The 19,803-nt window shown below is 47.2% G+C and overlaps 1 protein-coding gene across 1 annotated transcript in view; it reads right to left on the reverse strand.

The window, feature by feature from the left end:
• The window catches only part of BRPF3 (bromodomain and PHD finger containing 3), a 39,187-nt gene that overhangs the window by 14,044 nt on the left and 5,340 nt on the right, over positions 1-19,803 (reverse strand). The window contains exons 2-9 of the mRNA XM_006907429.3: positions 15,391-16,819; positions 12,377-12,533; positions 10,038-10,169; positions 7,476-7,604; positions 6,866-7,178; positions 5,889-6,191; positions 3,255-3,761; positions 322-415 (exon numbers count right to left, since the gene is read on the reverse strand). Of these exons, the coding sequence (XP_006907491.1) occupies positions 322-415; positions 3,255-3,761; positions 5,889-6,191; positions 6,866-7,178; positions 7,476-7,604; positions 10,038-10,169; positions 12,377-12,533; positions 15,391-16,819 (3,064 nt within the window). The remainder of the gene's footprint in view (positions 1-321; positions 416-3,254; positions 3,762-5,888; positions 6,192-6,865; positions 7,179-7,475; positions 7,605-10,037; positions 10,170-12,376; positions 12,534-15,390; positions 16,820-19,803) is intronic.

A 19,803-nucleotide genomic window follows, 5' to 3' on the forward strand; every position in this document is an offset into this window, starting at 1 on the left:
AGTGGGTCGGGGGTGAGTAGGGGACTAGCTCAATTGTTAACCTCACTGGGCAACAGAGATTTGGCTGTCCCCACCCTCTAAGGCCAAACTCAGCTCCACAAACCCTGTAAAGCATCAGTGCCACTCCTCCCCTTCGAGTCATATCAGGCCTGGAGTCAAGGGTCATGCTGTTTCCTAGGAGCTACCAGAGTTACAGACCAGAGGCCTCAGGAAATAGCAGTGGTGGAGGAAAAAAAAATCTGAGATAAGAAAGAGGTTCAATCAGAGAATACAAGGAGGTGGTGAAGCTGCCAACAAAGCTTTGGGGTCAAGTGTTCTTACCTGCAAGCTTCAAATGCCAGTCCACCACTGAGACCCAAACTACATTCCGAGTCAGACCCGCTTTCAGTGTGTTTTCCAAAGCCGTTGGTCACGCCTGCCAAGGACACACAGAGTGAATGAGCCTGAGTGCAGAAAACCCTTTCCTTTGACACGTGCTGCAGTGTGTGAGCCACCCAGGGAGGGCTCAGTGAGGAGAGGTGGAAAGAATGGCTGTGCCTTCCCCTGTGGAAAATGGGTCTTGGGCAGTAGAATCTGAGAAAAGTTTGAGGAAAATGTCAGCTAGGGCAATGAGCAGACACTGCATTTCTCTTCCCATATTCAAGTTATACTTTAAGGAAAATATAACACGTAGCTTACTTGGGCTATTGTCATTTAGCTACAAAGGGAAACATCAAGACTTCCCAACTCCAGCTGGCTCATAAGTCCCTATATCTGCTTCTCATTTCAAGCCTCGATTATCAGGGAGTCTCCTCTGCCTCTTGGGGAGCCCACCCGCCTGGCCTCTTCAGATAAACACTCACACACCCTATCCATCACACAGCTGGCAACGCTAGCTTCATTCTTTTGAGATGGTGTCAGGGGAGGTTGGGGCAGGATAAAGGCTGTGTCGACCACACCCGGAGATATTAGCAGGGTTTGTCAGAGTTGAGGATGCAGGTTCTTTTCAGCAGAACTAAAGCAGACCAAATCCTCCCGGGAAGGGAAGTCAGAATTCTCTGGGTTCTAGAGTGCTGAAATACAAGTCCTTTTTCTTCCTTAAGCCTTGACCCATCCTTTTGTGAAGATAATACCTTTTTACTTATAGAGGATGCTATTAAGTATGAATGAGAGGTTTATTTATAGCAGGAAGCCCTTCAGAGACAAATAAGGACTACCTGCTCATCCCAGGGACAAGTCTCATCTCCCATGAAGCCTTCAGCTCTCCTCTCTAACTACCTAATTCTTAACCACAATCCAGAGTCCTACAAGTCTGACAGCTGAGTCAAGACCTCTAAGTTATAGACACCTTGGCCAGAAAACTGTGAGGAAAGTCACACCCATAAGAGTAGGTGTCTAAGCCAAGATATCTGGACTCTGAGCTAGCTCTGCCTCTAACATAGTGACCTCAATTTAAATCTCCAAAGCCAGCTGTGCCTTAGGTGCCTCATCTGTAAAAGATCAACACCTGTTTTTGTGAGAGTCAATGAAGATTTTTCAGAAGTATTCCTGAGCGTCAGGGAGCTGGACTGTGCAGGAGGAATAGATTCTAGCAGTATGCCCAAGCAGTGGGCCTGCTCGGGCTGGATGAGGCTGATGTCCAGACCTATCACTCAATGGCAGGACTATTTAGTGCAGTGTTCTCGGTGCTGTCTGGCTGTCCCTGATATAGCTGAGAGGATGGCAACAACCATAACTGCTACCTTCTACTGCTATATGCCAAGTGCCTTATACAGACTATTTCCAATCCTCAGAGCCCTGCAAAGTAAGTAGCATTAACTCTATATTAGAAATAAGAAAACAGGCTCAGCAAGCCTTTCTAACTTGCTCTAGTTAATTAATTTGATACATGGCTGATAAAAAGATGCAATTTGAATTCAGGGTTGCCTAACTCCAGGCCTCAAGATCTTGCCTCAATATACCAACCTATTGCCCTAATGCAGGGAAGTCTGGGCCAGACGGGAAAGGAAGATATTGCTGGAAATAAAGTGTCAGGAAGGAAGAGAGAAAGCATGTGCTGGCCACACAGCCCCAAGCCACTACATAAAAGGACATGAGAGGGACATGAGGAGCAACAATCAAGAGCAGGTCTCTCCCCATCAAGCAAGCTGGCCTTCATATGCCACCAAAACTCAACTCCTCTGGCAATGGAGGGCCTGCACATCCAGGCCCACCTCGCTCATCCAGCCTTGGCTCCTGATGCTCCGGGAAGCCCCTCTCCAATCTATCCTTCATAGGGACTCTGTCCTTGTTTCCATGCACCTGGGTCTAAACCCTTTATCCCATCTTTGTATCCCACCCTTATCCCTCAGGACCAGCTTAGGTAGCGCCTCTTCATGAAGACTTCCCAACATCTCCACTGGTGCTGTCACCTGACATATAATCACATACTGTCCAGCACTGTGACATCTCTGCTCTTCAGGAGACCATCGAGTCTCCTCCACTACAGTTAACTCTTCCAGAGCTGAAACTGAGTCTGAGCTATTACCCCCCAGTGACCAGCTGGTGCTGGAAACGCAGTAAGGATTCTTTAGTGACCAAGCCCCCATTTCCTACTTCTGGGACTTCATCTCCTACTACCCGCTGGCTCGCTCTGCTGCAGCCACATTGGTTCCCTCGCTGTTCCTCAGACATGCAGGCATGTTCCCACTTCCAGGGCCTATGCATTTACTAGTCTTTTTGGAACATTCTTCCCCTAGTTATCCAAACAGCTCACACCTTCACCTCCTTCAGATCTTTACTCAAATGTTACCTCCTCAGAAGGCCTCCCCTGGCCACCCTAACACCACCCCGAGGTCCCCTATACCCCTTCCCTGCTGGATTTTTCTCAACTTTTAATACAAAATATAATTCACTCATTTGCTTTTAATGTATCTCCCCTAGAAAGGAGATTCCTCCCCACCCCCAGTACCTAGAATAATGCCTGACAAAACTATCTGATGAATGAGCTAAAATGAAAATAGGACCCATTTTACCATATGCAGCTTTGTATCTCCCTCAAGGCCCAAGAGATCCCCAGACACAAATTAGCCCTCTCAAAATACTTGCTCGAAGCCTATTTCCCCGGCTACTACTCAGGCCCAACTGTGAGCTATGGAGCCTTCAATGCTACTATTGGCATCTGCAGAGGCCATTAGGGAGGCAACTGATGGGCGGCAGCGGGGAGGGGTGCTGGCTGGCAAGGCAAAGCAGGAAAGCAGATGAGAAGTAGCGAGAGAAGTCACAGGCGGGGTCACCTGTTTCTTCCTCCTGCTGGGGGGATCTCTCCCCATCACTCTCACTACCGCTCCTGCTCCTCGGCCGCTTCCGGGAGTGCCGCTCATCCTCGATGCTGGCAGGAGAGGCGGGAGAGCCCACTGCACCATGGTCCTCGCCATTCTCCAGCGCCCGATCTGGGCTCCTCTGCAGCTTAACCCCATTCTTGGCCTTCTTGAAGAGGACTGAGGTGCGGCGGCCCACACCACTGAGGGAGGCACTGGCAGGGGTATCGGGGGCCATGAGGGATAGTCTATTGATGCCATTGTCACTGAGCAGGTGTTGCAAGGGCTCGTTCCCTAGCTGCAGAGGTGATTTTTCCAAGAGCTCATCTTCTTCTACCTTTCTGGGCTTTAGGAATCGGCTTGGAGGTTTGCTATCATTGATGGGTTTCAGAGTGGGGGGGTCCGGAGGGGATTCTTGCTCAGACAAGGAAGGTGCAGGCCCAGTGGGCTCCAGGGTTGGTGGGGGAGGCAGTTTGGAGTCATCTGTTAGAGAAAAATAGAACCTGCTTGAACATTTTAGAAAAAGTCTGCCCCTACAAGCCAGATAATGACACAGATTACCAAGAACCAAAAGCATGAGCATTATAAGGCTTGAGAAGCATCCCAGGTCTCAGGTCTGAAATGAAGAGAATGTAGGACTAAGTTTGATCGACTAGTAGTTCTCAACCTTGGCTATGAATTAGGATCGCCTAGCAAGTTTCTTAACCCATTTCCCATTTGCCCCGAGAACGTTCACCGGCACTGCTCACGGCTGCAGCATTTACCCTGAGATAACTCATGGATTATAGTCCTAACCTTACTCCCAAAGTTTGCCACAAAATATCTTGCTTTTATTTTCGTATCGCTCTAGTATATCCACAGTCTTTGGAAACAAATGACATCACTCTATTTATAGCATTGTTTTAGTAGTGGTATTTCCATTTACAAGATATAGTAATTCTCAGTCGCTGAAAATGTCAAATCCTAGAAAATGTAGCATTCCTACACGTTAACATCGTGCTTGAACAGTTGTTAGCCGAAGATTCATATGATGAATCGATTTATGTATACATTTCTGTTACATTAGGATTAGAGACAAGTTGTTTAGAAATAACTCCAAGAACAGTTTTTATATTTTATTTTCACATTGAAAACCAGTCAGATTTGTTTGTTTCAGCCTCGAAGAATGTGTTTATATAAAATTAAATGAACGTTGGCAGCAAGTTGTACTTTTTTTCTAAATGAGAAATGGGTTAAAAATTTCACTGCCGAGGTCCCATCCCAGACCAAACCTATAAAGATGGGATATTGTTTCTTTATGCTTACCAGGTGGGTGTGATGAAGTGAGGGTTACAAACCATTGCTCTACACTCGAGAAAGTTGAAAGCCCCGTTCAATCAATTAAGTAAGTCTCAGCTTCGCAGATTAGGGGTCTCTTTATACTCTCTTTAGACTCAAGTGTTTTCCCACCTTTCAATGTATTTTGTTTCATTATCACCCAAGTGAAGCAAGTAGGACAAGCAGAAAGAAAAGGTTTATAAATATGGAAAACTGAGACAAAGTAAGTTAAATCTGTGATTTCCAAACATCTCTATTCACTTACCATTTTGATATTTTTCAAAATTGAGATTTCTAAGATATATCCCAGACTTCCCTAATCTGAATCTCTGGGAGGTGAGCCCTGGGAATTTTGTTTGGAAACCCTCTAGGAGAAACTGTTGCAGCTGGACCACTGTACATGACTCTGTGCTGCCAAAGCCCAAGAGTGGGGATACCAGTGGCATGCTATCTGCCACATGAGGACTTGAGAAGAATCGCAATGGACATGAAGCCCTCTAATGCCAAATGTGACCTCTCAGCAATGCCCCTATTCTCTTCCAACCTAAAATGGGCCATTCCTTGCAATCATCTCTAACCTCTAGAGATAACTCCCAACCTTTTGAACTATGTGGATGGCAGGCCCTTCGAAGCCATAGGCTCAGATCCAAAGACAGGTAGCAAAGAGACAATTCTGTCCCCAGTGAAGCAGGGTGAATGGGAAGCAGCTCTGAGAATCACTTCTCCAGCCGTCTTTTGCAGTCTGGCCTTTTTGCTTAGGATGGACCTACAGACTCAACCAGCTGGGGTCAAAGCCATGAGGTAGCTTGAGAGCCCAGACCATGTTTAGGATCCTTCTTTTCTGTGTCTCCACACCACAATTTAAGCTGCTCTAAGAGCTTCTCTACATGATGGTATGAAATGAGCTGATGTTTAACTGCTATGTGTAATAAGACTATGTCAGGTGCAAAACACTGAAATGCTTCTTTACTGGTTAGTGAACAGCTGCTGGGCCCCAGCATGTGAAACTCCATGAATATGCCCACAATTTGGCAACTAAATATCTACATCAGTGAACCTCAGGAGCCAACTCCAATACAATGGTCAATATCTACTCTGAGTAATCAATTTTGGTCTCTACCGATTGCTAAATGTTTTGAATGTCATTCCTGGGTACACATACAACTGTGAACCCCTCTGAAGGCTTCTGCTTGCCCATAAAGATCAGACCTACACTCAGGAAAGGATGATTCGACTATGGGATTTCGGTTTAACCCTTACTCCCTACCCTGCCTCCTCATGACTATCTCTCACCTCTGTCCTCATCGTCTTCTGGCTCCTCCTGCGGAGCCTGCTCCAGCACAGCAGCATCCTCCTGGGGCCCAGCTGGCAGCTCCCCGTTGGACACAGTCTTGTTCAGTGAAGGGGGCTGTGGTGGTGGCGGCTGCGCCAGCTTCTGCCGAAGAGCATTGATCTCCCGGCGCAGCAAGCGGACGCGGCGGGTCCGGGCCCCACTGGACCGCATGGCACTCACTAGGTCCAGTTTCTCCAGCAGCTCCTTCAGCTGCACCTCTGGGGACAAATGGGCCCGGTTCTCTGGGATGAGGATGTTGTCCACTGCCAGGAAGAAGGGAGGACAGAAGGGGCTGAAGGACCTGCCCAGCTCAGGGCAAGGGGAAGGGCTGAATCCTTTGGATGCAAAATATTCTCCTGGAATGCCTGGGCCAGTGGCTTCTACTGCTGCCCAGAGGGCAGACACAGGGACAAGGTCAGAATCTGGGAAACATCTGCAGGAAGTAGTTCACAGTCGTGATTACGGGCTCCATGGAACAGGCACGAGGCAATCCCCCGGCCCGAGTGACTGTTTGGTTGTTGGCATCGAGAAGCAGAGAGCAGGGGTAGGCAGAGCATGGGGCTCAGAGGCAATTCCATTTTTGGTCCTCTATCTGCACTCTTCTGAATGAGCCAGACGTACACCAGGATTGCACTCCGCCTGCCCCATGCTCCAATGCCACACAGAGGGGGTCCAGGGGAGAAAGACCCGGTGAAGCTTTAGCTTTTCAAATAGACAGCTACTACCTGATTTCCCTTTCCTACCATTCAAGAAGTACTCAGTGAATTAAATTTTAATCCTTGAAACTATTCTGGCCACAAGCAGGTATATTCCAGCCTGTGCCTACCCTCAGCTTTGCTTCTATAGCCCCAAGGCCCATCCTGATCCCTGGCTCTCTGAGCTCTGTCCCTGTGCCTCAGCCTGGCCCCTCTCCTCCCCACCCATCCAGGCTTCTCACCGTCTTCCCAGGAAAAGCGGTAAAAGTCCTCCAATTTGGGTGACTCAGGCAGGTGGGTGCCCCTCTCGGGGTCATAGCCGATGTTCTCTGCCTGCCGCCGGGCATGCCGCAGGATGGCCCCTCCCAGGTCCCGTAGGCGGACAGCTGCTCGGTGGAAAATTGTGTCTTTAGCATTATACTTCATGCAGTTGGTAACTATAAGGTTAAAGTCCTCCTCAAACTCCTCCAAGGTGCGGTACAGATGGGACTCCAGCTTCCGCCTCATAGTAGAAAAATCCATTGGCTTGGATATGAATTCCAGGTAATCTGGAACCTAAACATATAAAACCTGTACAATTACAACAACCATTTACTAGCCAAACAGGCATACCCGTCACCGACACTGTTGCCTCCCTGTTTTCTGGTTTGGCCATGCCAGGCTCACTCAGAGCCCCAGGGCCCTGGCCCACCCTAACCTGCTGACCCCTCACCATGGGTAAGTCTACTAGCCTTGTCAGACACCCCCAGGTTTTGTACATCCTGAGGCCCAATCCCCTCTGGGCCTACTCAGACCCTGTTTGCAGTTCAAGAGGGGCTCACTATTTAGGAAATGGCTGGGGGGGAGACTTGCCTCACTCAGGTTGACGGGTTCAGCGAAGATGTGTGCAGGATCCTTCTCCTGCAGCAAGTCCAGTGTTGTCCTCAGCAGAACGTTGAATGGCATCAGCTCCAGCTCCATGGCAGCCTGCTGGACCTTGATCTGTGGGTTAGGTGGGGAGAGATCAGGACACCCCCCAATTCCTGCCAAGAGGCACTGAATTTTTTCTTGATAAACTTGACTTTTATCAATCATGCAAAACATATTTTCATAGGATGTTAAGCTGACCAGTTTATGAGGAGCTATCACCCAACCCACAGCCTAGAAATAATAGCAACTGCCATTATGTGGATGTCTCCTATGTATCAAGCATCATACCAAAACTTAAAGTAATAATAACTATTACTTTTGAATTAAGCAGACCCGCTCAATTCAAACCTACATTGTTCAAGGGTCAATTATACAGCTGACCCTTGAACAACATGGGTTTGAATTGAGCGGGTCTGCTTATATGCAAATTTTCCCAAGAAATACTATAAATATATTTTCTCTTCCTTATGATTTTCTTAATAACATTTTTTCTCTAGCTTACTTTATTGTAAGAATACAGTATATAATACATATAACAGAAAATGTATTTATGTTGTCAGTAAGGCTTCTGGTCAAACAATAAGCTATCAGTAGTTAAGTTTTGGGGGAGTCAAAAGTTACATGCAGATTTTAAACTGCACAGGGGGTAGGCACCCCAAATTCACGCATTGTTCAAGGGTCAACTGTTATAACAGTTAACACGTTTATAGTCCTTACTAAATGCCAAGTAATATTCTAAGCATTTTATGTAATATAAGTAAGTACATGGGGTAGGTACAGAAGAGATATTTTACAAAAAGGAAACTGAGACAAAGAGAGACTAAGTAACTGACTGGCCCAAGGTCACACAGCTAATAAGGGGCAGAGCTGGGACTCAGTCCCGGATGGTCTGGTTCCAGTGTGTGCTCTTCACAGATATGCCACACTGCCTCTCTATAGTACCTCAGTTAATCACAATAACCCTGAAGGAGAAACTTACTATCCTCATTTTACAAATATGGAATCTGAGGTTTGGGAAGAGTATAATGATTTGTCATTTGCCCAAGGTCACCCCGCTGGAAAAGAACAGAGACAAGATTTGAACACAGGTCTGACAGTCCAAGGAGCACACTCATGATATAAAATGTTCCTTGGGCTAGAATTCCCACCTAATGTGCTGAGATATTGATCCTGTTGGCCCTTGGTGTGTCTGGATTGGCCAGAGCAACCAGGGCTTCCAGGCTCACCCCCTCAGGCAGCAAGCAGCTGCATGTATTTACAGTAAGTAGTATGCTGTACAAATGTTATTTTCTATGTGCGCCCTAATGTGAAAAAATTGGGAAGCCATAGATTAGACTATGAAAAGTTCCTGCCTCTTGGCTACATCAAAAGAGGCCTGCCTGCTTCCTTTTCTCTTTCATTTCTCTGAACTAGAGGCAGGAAGAAAGGCCCAGCTGTGGAACCAGGCCTGGCATGGCACAGACAGTTTGAATCCACAGAGAAAGTCCTTAGATGTTTTCCACAGCCATCTATGCTAAATATGGCAAGAGCTGTCCACTCTCATAAGTGGAAACTCAGGCTATAGGCCTACAAGAGAAGGGATCATGCTGGAGCTGAACAGTGAAGCGGGAGTTTGGAGAAAGATGGAAAGGAACATCTTTAACCCAGGCCTTTGAAGCATGCGTGTAACAGCTGCTGTTCCTGAACCAGAGAGAACAGTTTTGGCTCATCATCCATTCAATTAATAGTATTTGCTCTCTGCCACGTGTACAGCACTTACAGTAGACACTTCAGGGAAACAAAGAATATCAATAGCAATAATGATGATAGCAGCTGACCCTATAACCCCTATGTGCCGAGCACTGTTCTATGCTCTTTATATATACAAATCATCTAATCCTCACAAACTACCTTATGAGGTAGGTTCTATTATTACCCTCATTTTATAATTGAGGAAACTGAGGTATAAGGAGATTAAGCAACTTACTCAATGTCACACAAGTAGTAAGTGGCAGAGCCAGGATTCAAACCCAGGCAGTCTGGTGTCACAGTTCATATTCCTAACCTCTATGCTACACTACCTATCTCAATAGTCTCCATGCTCAGAGGCCTAGAATTTCCTCTAGAGGTTGAAAAAATTAAATGATTCAGGAACATAAGTGTTTAAGGGCCAACTGAGAACTCTTAGAAGTCCCCAGGCCAGAGGTGATGCCTGTCAGAATGCTCTGAGAAGCTTTTGAAAATACTCAAGGCCTGGCTTCCCCTAAGAGTCCCTGGGTCAGAAACTCCAGAGATGGGCTCAGGCATATGATAACAAGCTTATGCTTGAGGCCACCAGAAGCCGAACCCCAGTTACAACACAGTAGCAATACACCCAATGCAGAGTATGCAGGCCTTGGAGCTCATAGTGCTGGGCAGGAAAGGAAAAAAGTTGGCACTAGGCAGAGGCTCCAGGTCTCCCTATAACATACTGACAGAAGAAAAAGTTCTTGAACAAGAGCCCTAAGGCTCAGAGTTCTTCCTCACCTGCTCCCTCTTGAGCTTCTCTCTTTTCCGAATCAGTTCAATAAGCAATCGCGCCCGTTCCAAGTCGTGCCGGAGCTTCTGCCAGTATTTCAGCTCCTCCTTCACTGCACTTGTTTTTTCGTCCTGCTCTCGCTGCAGTAGGGAAGGGAAAGGAAGGAGCTAGGTGTAAAATCCTCTCCCTGTTCAAGCTTCATCGGGCCTCGGCAAGTAAGAGCCCCAATCCCTTCCTTGAGCCACAGTCCCTGAGAGCCCTTCCACTCCCTCTCCACCCCATCCTTCCTCCTGTGCTTCCCTGACCTTATAACAATGTTTCTTCATTGCTGCACAATAACCACTGCTGCTTCACCTTAACCTTGGGGAAACTAGAACAGCTGTGCCCCTCAGGGCTGGAAAGAATTTCCAAAGGAAACTAACAGACACCTTGAGGTGAAAGGACTTTCACCCTAGAGCTTCGACTTGTCTAGAAAACAAAGTATTCTTACTATGAGCTTATACTGACTGACCTGAACATATTTTAAAACACAACCACTACCACCTAAAACATGACTCCCGTCCTAGAAGAGGTTATAGTGTGGTTGGGGGAAGGAAGAGGCTCAGACTTGGATACACAAGGGGGTAGTAGCATAAAGACAACAAAAACTGATCAGATAGACTGAATATAAAATGCTGAGAGAGGATAGAAAATAGAGAGGATCTGAGTGAGCTGGGTAAGGTGAGGAAAGGCTTCCTGGGAGAGGCAATCTTACTAGGTTTTTCACATGTAGTGATGGACATGGATGACTAAAGCAATAAAGCCGGCCTCTTTTGGAACCAAAGGGACCAGAGAACAGAAGTGTGGAGACAGAATTAGTGATTCTTTGCTTGGTGAGAAAAATGGGCTGGCCAGAGCAGAGAGGCTGAAGAACCACAAAAGCCAAGGAAGACCCAGGATCCAGCTGACAAGAAGCCTCAAATGCCAGGCAAAAGAGCCTAGACATGGCCTGCCTAGAGAGAGGGAATATATTCTGGAAAAGAAGTGACAGGATGGAAAATGGTATGTAAGTCATTATCAGTTATAGTGCAAAATAAGAATTAAGGGTTAGTGACAACCTAGAAAGCTATTGTTGAAATTAAGATGACATGGGTGAACAGGGTAACTGGAGAATGGAGACAAAAGGCCATATTCTGATAAATTTCTCCAAAGAGCTCAGGGGATAATTAACTGTAGCTTGTTATGGAGGGAAGAGGCAAAAATAACTCTAAGGTGGGGAATATCTGAGGCCAGGAGGGAGAAGGTTTCATGACAACAATGGGGAAGTGCATTTACTGAGAAGAAGGAAGATAAACTTAAGAGCTACTGCCACATTATTTAAAACAATGAGAGTGAACAACTACTCCAGGCTAACAGGCAAGCAATAGAGCTCCTGGAAATGTTATCATTAAGGAATACGAAGTGGGACGGGCACAGGGTGCAGTCTGTGGGGGTGTAGGAGGTAGAAAATGGTGTCACAGAGAAGCTCTAGGACAATGTGATCATGGTGTCAAATGTAGCTCAATGGTCATTAAAGTAAGAATCTGAAGAAAGACTTGTTGGACTGGGAGGCAGTTGCTGATGTTGGAGGGGAGCCTTCAGGAGAGCATGTGGACCATTTTGAGGAGGGACCAGATACAGACGTGCACTTCAAGACTTTAGTTACAAAAGACAAAAGTGAAATCAGACAGAACACAGAGGGCACCATTGTCATGTGAAGGCTTGCTTCATCTCTGGAGTAGCAGTGTGGGAATACTTAAAGGCAGAAATAAAGGAGCAAGTAAAGAGGGAGAGGGAACTAAAGATGATTTAAAAAGTCTCTTGGGAGGCCTCTACCTTCTCAGAAAACACTAAACATGTAGCAACTCCAGTTGCTAGTGGCTAAAAGGACACTACAACTGTGCAGGCAGTGCTCTCCAACTTAGATGGTAAATTGTATATTTTCTGTGAAACATGTTTTGGCAGATAGCAGTATAGTGTCTTGAAGAAAGTGTGCCTTTTCCTAATTCATACAATGTGGCTGCCTGGCTCTCATTCAACCCACTTTTTTCTTTCTGCCACATCTAAACGATTTTCCCGACATATACAGAAAGTTGGGGTTGCTTTCCACTCTCCCCTAGAATTTGCTCCAAAATCAAGCCTTTCCCATCCAGGAGAAGCTATCTGATCTAAAGAGCTCTGTAGTGCTGCAGGCTGTTTCTGGAAAAGAAGTGAGAGGATGGAGGCAAAGGCTCGACAAGGGCTCGGGAGGAATGCCCCAACCATCACTCCTTCTCCTCCACTCTCCACCTCCTTTACTCCACCACTTTCGAATCACCATTTCACCTACCTGCTCGGCATTTCTTTGGGACTGCAGGTGGGAGTGCAGGCGCCTGATGAGGGGGACACCATTCCGTGCCTGCCGTTTCAACAGCCAGTAGTTGTGAAGCCGCTGCATGAACTGGTTTTTCCTCTGAAAGGAGAGACCACTACAGATCTTGTTCAACCTTGAGTAGAGGCACAGGGAAGTGAAAGACAGGGTCAGTAGGCAGCCCAGATTATAGCCTCCTATTCAGACCCAGGTTCACTTCTGAACCTTATAAAGGAAGACAGAATAAAGTAGCCAAATGCCTCACCTCAGAGGAATGCTTGAAAAGGACAGCAAAGTTAAGCAGCTTCAGCATATTTCACTTGACTTTCTACCTCCTGCACTGCAGTCCCAATTTTCCAAAAGAACCCTCTCCCAGAAACCCTGTTTCCTGTGGTCTGGACTCCTGAGAAACAGGCCTGTGACCCAACACTCCCAGCCTTCTCCTGATAAAGGCAGCAAAAGAGAACAGGAACTTGAGTAAACTATGGGCAATGTGGTCACTATTTTCTGTGGCTGAGGCTCCCACCAGACCAGGGAGTAGTCCATAGCCAAGACAGAAGGAAAACTAGTAGGAGCAGTGCAGGCTTCTGAGCCCAAATGCAACTCCTTAGGTTTGTCTGATTTCAGATTTTTCATTAAAAACCTCAGCAGCCTAAAAATGTCCAATTCTGAACCAAATTAAAAAAAAAAAAATGAATATAAATGTATAAGAGGATGGAGAATCTGAAAACTTAGCTGGCTAAACTACCCCAGAAGAGAAGTTTTAAGGTCAGGTTTTAAGCCAGTGATATGTGGGAGAAAGAGGTAGAAAAGAGTTAATAAAAGCCTACAATCTCTGTCCTCATGTCCATACCATAAGGTGGGTATCATTATTCCCATGTTACAGAAGATGGAAAGGCAGTTTAGGAACAGAGGCTGAATAAATGGTCAAAGTCACTACTGCAGCTAATAAGATGATAGAGCTGGGTGGGATTTGAATCCACGATCTCTCTGCTATACCATGCTGTGTTCCATAATTGGTTATCCACCAGGTAATCAAGGCCTCAGTGCTCCTGTGGTGTTTCCAGTGCTTTCGTTTTCATCTCACTCTACTGAAAGGACAATAAGCATGGCTAAACAAGAAGGAAGAACCTATGAAGGACAGGCATCTTGGACTGGATATTGCTCACCTTGGCCTTATGTCTTTCTATGGTCAGACTTTCCTGCCCCAAAGCCAAGCTTACAAAATCAAGGCCTAAGCCTTTCCCCAAAGGACAGATTCCCCCACCAACGCCCATGCCAAGCACACCTGCCCAGATGCAGGCAGCCCCCTCCCTCTACAACCTCTTGGCATGGAAGGTCCCAATAGCATTTGTGCAGGTAAGAAAAAGAATAATAACAAAATAGCAGCAGCAGCAGCCACCATTTATTGAGCACTTACTATTTGCCAGGCACTATGCTAAGTGCTTTATTTTTATTATTTATTTCTCACAACAACCATATGACAGTAGATGCATTTGCAAATAAATATACTAAGGATTAAAGAAGTTAAGTAACTTGTCAAAGGTCACACAGGTAGTTAATGAAAGAAGCAGGATCAAATGCAGATCTGTCTGGTTCTAAGCCAGCATGCCATGCTGGCCTTTTCAAGAGACACAAGAGCAGACAGGACAAAAGTCAAGCCCAGCACAAAACCACCCTACAGGTAGGGGCTAAGCATTCAACCACTCACCTCAGAGAAGAGGGTTACGTAGAACAGCTGTGACTAAAAGATACACTTCCAGTTGACTAAATTCTAACTCAAGCCATGGTTTGCAACAAGAGCCTTGCCCTCCTGACCTTCTCTGCTCTTATTTTCTTCCCAGACTGACAAGTCTGGTTGCCTGTTCCCCTCATAGAACTCATTCTCCACTACCCTCCAGTACTTCTTTCTCCCAATCCCTCTCATCAAGAGAGACAAACAGCAGGTACAGAACCTAGAGGCATCATGAACTCCAGCTTGGGGTCCAGAATCTGCCACTTTTCCACCTAGTTCCAGCCCTTAGAACAGGACTTGGCATATAGTAAGTGCTCAATAAATATCTCATTGAATGAATAAAGGAATGAACAACTTTACCTCCCGTGGCCGCAGTTTCTTCATCTGGGGGTGTGGGAGAAGGTGTAAGGACTACATTAGATGAATATTAGATGAATAATCTCCAAGATTCCTTCCTACTCTAACCCTATATACTTATTAATGTGCATTACTTCTGAGATGAGCCCCCACTGGAAAATCTTCCGTCTCTTGCTTTTCTGCCAACCTCCCATACCTCCAACAGCTCCAGCTACCTCTCTGATGGTTTACAAGGTACACTGGTCTCTCTACACACTCAGTAGGGGTTAAGGTGGCTTAGTTACACAGCTAAACTGAGTGATCCTCTTTCTCCTAAATCTAAAAGCTTCTCAAGAGGACTAGCATGTGCCCCTAATGCCACCGCCCCCTCACACACTGTCCCCATCATTCCCAAGACCAAGCTTTCGGGACAGCAGAAACCTTTAATTGAGAAACAGTTGTCAGAAGTAGCTATATCACTGTAGGGGTTTTTGGAAACATGTGGGGAATGTTTGAGGTCGTGACAAAAACCAGGCAATAAGGGAGTGGATGCAACTGGCACAAAGACCAGCGATGCTAAACATATAGAAATGCATGGGACAGTCCTAATAATGAAGAATTATCTTGTCCAAAATGCCATCTGTGCCCCTGTTGAAAAATACTGCCTTAGACATCACTTCCTGAGTTTATAAACAATTTGAAATGTTTGTCTCACCTCGAACCAAAGGAAATACATTGTTCTAAGGACACAATCAAAATCACAAATCAGGCTAGGCAAGCCCAGGGTCCAAAGGAGAAATTTGAGGGCACAGAAGAGAACAGATGTTCACCAACAGTGCTTGGGGAAGGAGGCCTGGCTCAGGGCCAACACCAGCCCAAGAAGAAACCATGAGTCCCTAGGGAGCCCTCAGGGCAGGCTCACCTGTAAGAGGGTATCTGAGCGACAGTGACCAAGGGGACAGTGGAGGGTGTGTCTCGACCCACTTCCTCTGGCTCCTTCTTGATCTTCTGCTTCAAAGTCATCTTGTTCTTCTTGGGCACTCCCTTGAGGGGGCTGCCTACTCCGCCCTGGCCTTCACCTTCCTCCTCCTCTTCCACCTCTTCCTTCTCTTCCTCCTCCCCACATCCCTCTTTCAGCCCTTCCTCATCTCCAGCCTCACTGAGGCTTCCGGGGGAGTCACCCTTCCTCCTAGCAGTGGCAGCCCCTGGTGGTGAGTGGGCCTCACAGTAGGCAGTCTTGCGCACTGTGAAGATGGTTCCATTGAGGCTGGTCTCACGCATGGGTTCAATCTTCATAAAGAGCCCAGCCCGCTGTGCACACGTCACATGGAAGGCTGTGTAGCAGTTTACCTTATGGCACTGGATGGCTGCACCCAGCCCCTTCTGCTTGCATATATAGCAGGTTAGTTTCCAGCGGGCAGGCGGGATGTTGTCAATGCCCTCAATGGGCTCCAGGAACACGGTGTTAGCAAAGCAGACTTCGGGGATCCAGATAGCACACACCACGTGGGCCCAGTGCCCATCACTGGTCTGTTTGAAGGCGCCACCTTTATTGGGGCAGAGGATGCAATCCACAGGCCGGGAGGGAGACTGAAGGCAGCAGCGGCAGAGCCACTGACCCTCAGGGATGTAGGGGACACCATAGCATTCCTGGTGTACAGCCAAGTTGCAAATGTCACAGAAGAGAATGACATTGCTATTGTGGCATTCATCATCCAGGCACACACAGCAGAAGGCATCTTCATCAATGAGTGACTGTTGGGCCCCACTACTGCGACTCTCCAAGTATGACTCCTTCTCAAGCCGGTCCACCAGCAGCTCAAAGGTGTCTGCTGACACCAAACTGTGCCCATCTACTCGCCGCTTCTCATTCACCATGTCCAGCCAGGCAAGGTCCTCCTCATCCATGTCATACTCTACCTCTGCATCCAGGTCTTCAGGCGGCTTCTCGATGTAGCGGTAGTAGGCAGCAGGCAGCGGAGGTGCTTCTGGTTGACTGCCTGAGTCTACCATGCGGAAGCTGGGCTGCGGGAGGTGGAAGGAAGTGCCGGACGCATGCTTGGAGCAGGACTCCTTCTTTTTGCCCTTGGATGAGGGTTTTTTGGACTTGCCAGGGAACTGAGGCTGTTCACTGTTTTCCTTGTTACTATTGCATTCGGTGATATCCTGGGCGGTCAGCTCATCCTCTGTGATGATCTTGAGTGGGTCATAGATGCTGATTCGATGCAGACGTCCATCAATGTCCACCTCAACAATCCGTTGGGCCTGGGCATATGTCAGGGTTTCCCGAGTGGGTGAGCACTTGAGACTGTAGGGGGATGGGGAACGCCGGCCCTCGGCATCGAGGCTTCCTCATGGCACCTGGGAAACAAGGGGACAAGCCTAAGGAGAGAAAGCCAGGAGACCATGAGCATTCATTCACCCTTCCATCTGATCAAGCAGCCACCAAGACTGGCTGTTCCCTCTGTCTGAGCATCCTGCCCCTCACATGTCCACATAGTTTGCTCCTTTAAGTCTTCCCACAAACATCAATTCTCGGTGAGACCTTTCCTGACCACTCTATCTAAAATTGCAAATCCCTTTCTCCCACCAGCAATCTTTCATCTTGCTTTATCTTTCACTATAACACTCACCATCTTTTACTATGCTAATTTACCTATTTATCATGTACATTTGCTTCCTTCCACTAGAATGTAAGCTCCATGAGGGGAAGGATTTTTACCTGTCTTGTTCACTGCTATATCCCCAGCACCTGGAATGGTGCCTGGTCCCTAAGTAAGTACTCAGTAAATATTACTTAAATGAAAGGAGAAATCAAACATGATCCCTGTCTCCTAGGAGTTCTGTTTGAATGAAGAAGGAACAGAAAAGTAAACAAAGCATTATAATGCAACATGGGGAGAGATCTAATGTTTTAATGATCTACATAAGGCTGTGGGACAGCTAAGTATGTTGAAAAGGAGAGGGTCAGCAAAGCTTCAGAAAAGGACTTTCAAGCTTTGGACATGAACAGTGACCCCAACAAGGTCAGCAAAGCTTCAGAAAAGGACAGCGTCCACTTTCAAGCTTTGGACATGAACAGTGACCCCAACAAAGGATCAAAAATTCACAAGTCTACAGCCCTCCTACCATGACCAGAAACCCTATCCCCTGATTATGCATAGGGAGAAGGTGTGATGGCACAGGAAATGTCTATCTCATGCAGTCTAAGGACTTCGAACTACAGTATTCAGGGTTTTCTTTGCAAAAGGCAGCATTCAGGATGCACTGGCTAGTATATCTCTAAGCAGAAGCTCTGGAAGCAGCCCCAAGTGGCACTGAAGTTTTAAGTGACCTATCTGGGACCCTCATTAGACCTAAGGCCAAGGTGACTGGGGCAATACCTGAGGTAAACTCTCAATACATTGTTACCTCAAAAGTCCCTCTCCTCCCAAATACTTACATCTAGTCCACCCTCGTGCAGCATAGAGAAAGCCCTAAAGTTTCCCACATCATTCTCTACATGGAGGGAACTATGACAAGCTCAAAGGACCTGTGGTAGGCAGTTACTGAGGCCATGACAACAAGGAAAGAACTTTGGGGATATGGTGCCCTGAGGTGTGGGCAGAGACTTGAAAGGGTATGAACAAGGAAAGGAATTCAAGAAGAAAAATAGTTTTGTCATCTTGGTTACAGGATCTTTATCCATAAAGTGGTTATGGTAATGATTAGCATATTTTTACAAACTACAAAGCCCTTTTATTTTTAATATTTCTCAAAACTAGTTTGGGAGGCAGAATAGATATTATCATATCCATTTTACAGATGAAGAAACAAAAGCTCAGAAAGTTGTCACTCAACCCCAAACTAGTAAAAGCTACAATTCAAACCCAGATCTCCTAACCTGCTCAACTCATCTCACTAGGAGGTAAGAATACCACAGAGATACCATTGTCTCATACAAAAAGAGGCTCTGAAGCAATCTAGGTTCTACTTTTGGCCCTGTATGATCTGAAGAAAGTCATTTAATCTCTGTGCCTCCATATTCCATCAATAAAATTAAATCAATGAAATCTACCTCTTAAGGGTTGCTATTTGTTAATAAGGTATAATTAACATCCTTATTTAAAAGGCCATCCAATCCCAAAGTGTGACTGAAACAAACAAAAAACAATGTGGCTGAGGAGCAGTGCCAGGGAGAGAGCCACCCATTTGAAGCCAAGGAAACAGAATCATTCCAGCAATTCTGTCCAGGTTCCAGAGGCCCTTGAACCACTACTTGCCCTACAGATGCCAACTCCCTGGGGGTAGCCAGGGCCAAAAGACTTGCTTTGTGGCCCCCAATCCCTCAAGGGCACTGAGACCCTAGCAGAGGTGTGAAAATCTACCTCAGTAATAACTTGACATAGTCTAGAGAGGCTATGGCCCCCACCTTTGTTAAAGCCCCTCTAAATCATTCCTGTTACTCCCCAGCAGCTCATGTATCTCTCCATCAAGCAGCAAGTATCTAGGGAGACCGCTTCTGTCCTACTCAAGCCTCCAGACTCTGGGGGGCAAACTCTAAAAGGAAAGGGCTGCTGCTGAGTAAAATGAAATGAGTTTCGCCCACAAGGAGCTTAGTTTTTTGGCGGGAGTTTCTCATCCCCCACAGCCCTTCCCACATACACACCTCCAAATATCTCTAACACCCGCAGAGGTCTTTTCGTTATTCGCTGAGACCCCGGTCATCCACCCCACTCAGGTTCCAGAAAAATGAGTTTCTGCAATTAGATGGTACCCCCTGTACCCCACGAGATACTCATGAGACGTGGACCCCAGACAAGACTCCTGCCACTTTAAAGGGGCACCTCTTCCAGAAGAATCCTGACCCTTCGGAGGAGAAAGGAGGGAATAACACCACCTTCCCAAAGGGGAGGGGGCGAGCGCGCCAGAGACAGACTGAGGCGAAGTCCGACCCCAAGACGGAGAAAGCTAGCGCCAGCGAACGAGCGGGGCAGAGCCGAGTGCCCATTGGCCACCTCATCTGTCCGTCAGGGGAAACCGGGGTGGAAAGGGACGCTCAGGGGGTGGAACTCGCCTCAAGCCTGGCCAATTGGAGAGCGTGGCGGGGGCGGGGCTCAGCGGCTCGGCTTCCAGGGCTGGGGGGAAACAAGATGGCGGCTGCGGGAGGGGGTCCTCGCTTTTCAGCTCCCCCCCTCACCCGCCTTCTTCCCCGCCGCCGCCGCCGTCGCTCCAGGAGAGGGCTTTCGAACCGTTCCCGCCCTGCTCGGGAAGGCCCCCCCTTGCCTTCCCAACCCGCGCAGTCCCAGTTCCCCGCAGGCCCCGCTGCCCCCGCCCCTGCTCTGTCCAGCCCCGC

This window comes from Pteropus alecto, unplaced genomic scaffold (assembly GCF_000325575.1).
Source record: "Pteropus alecto unplaced genomic scaffold, ASM32557v1 scaffold202, whole genome shotgun sequence".
Classification (NCBI taxonomy): domain Eukaryota; kingdom Metazoa; phylum Chordata; class Mammalia; order Chiroptera; family Pteropodidae; genus Pteropus; species Pteropus alecto.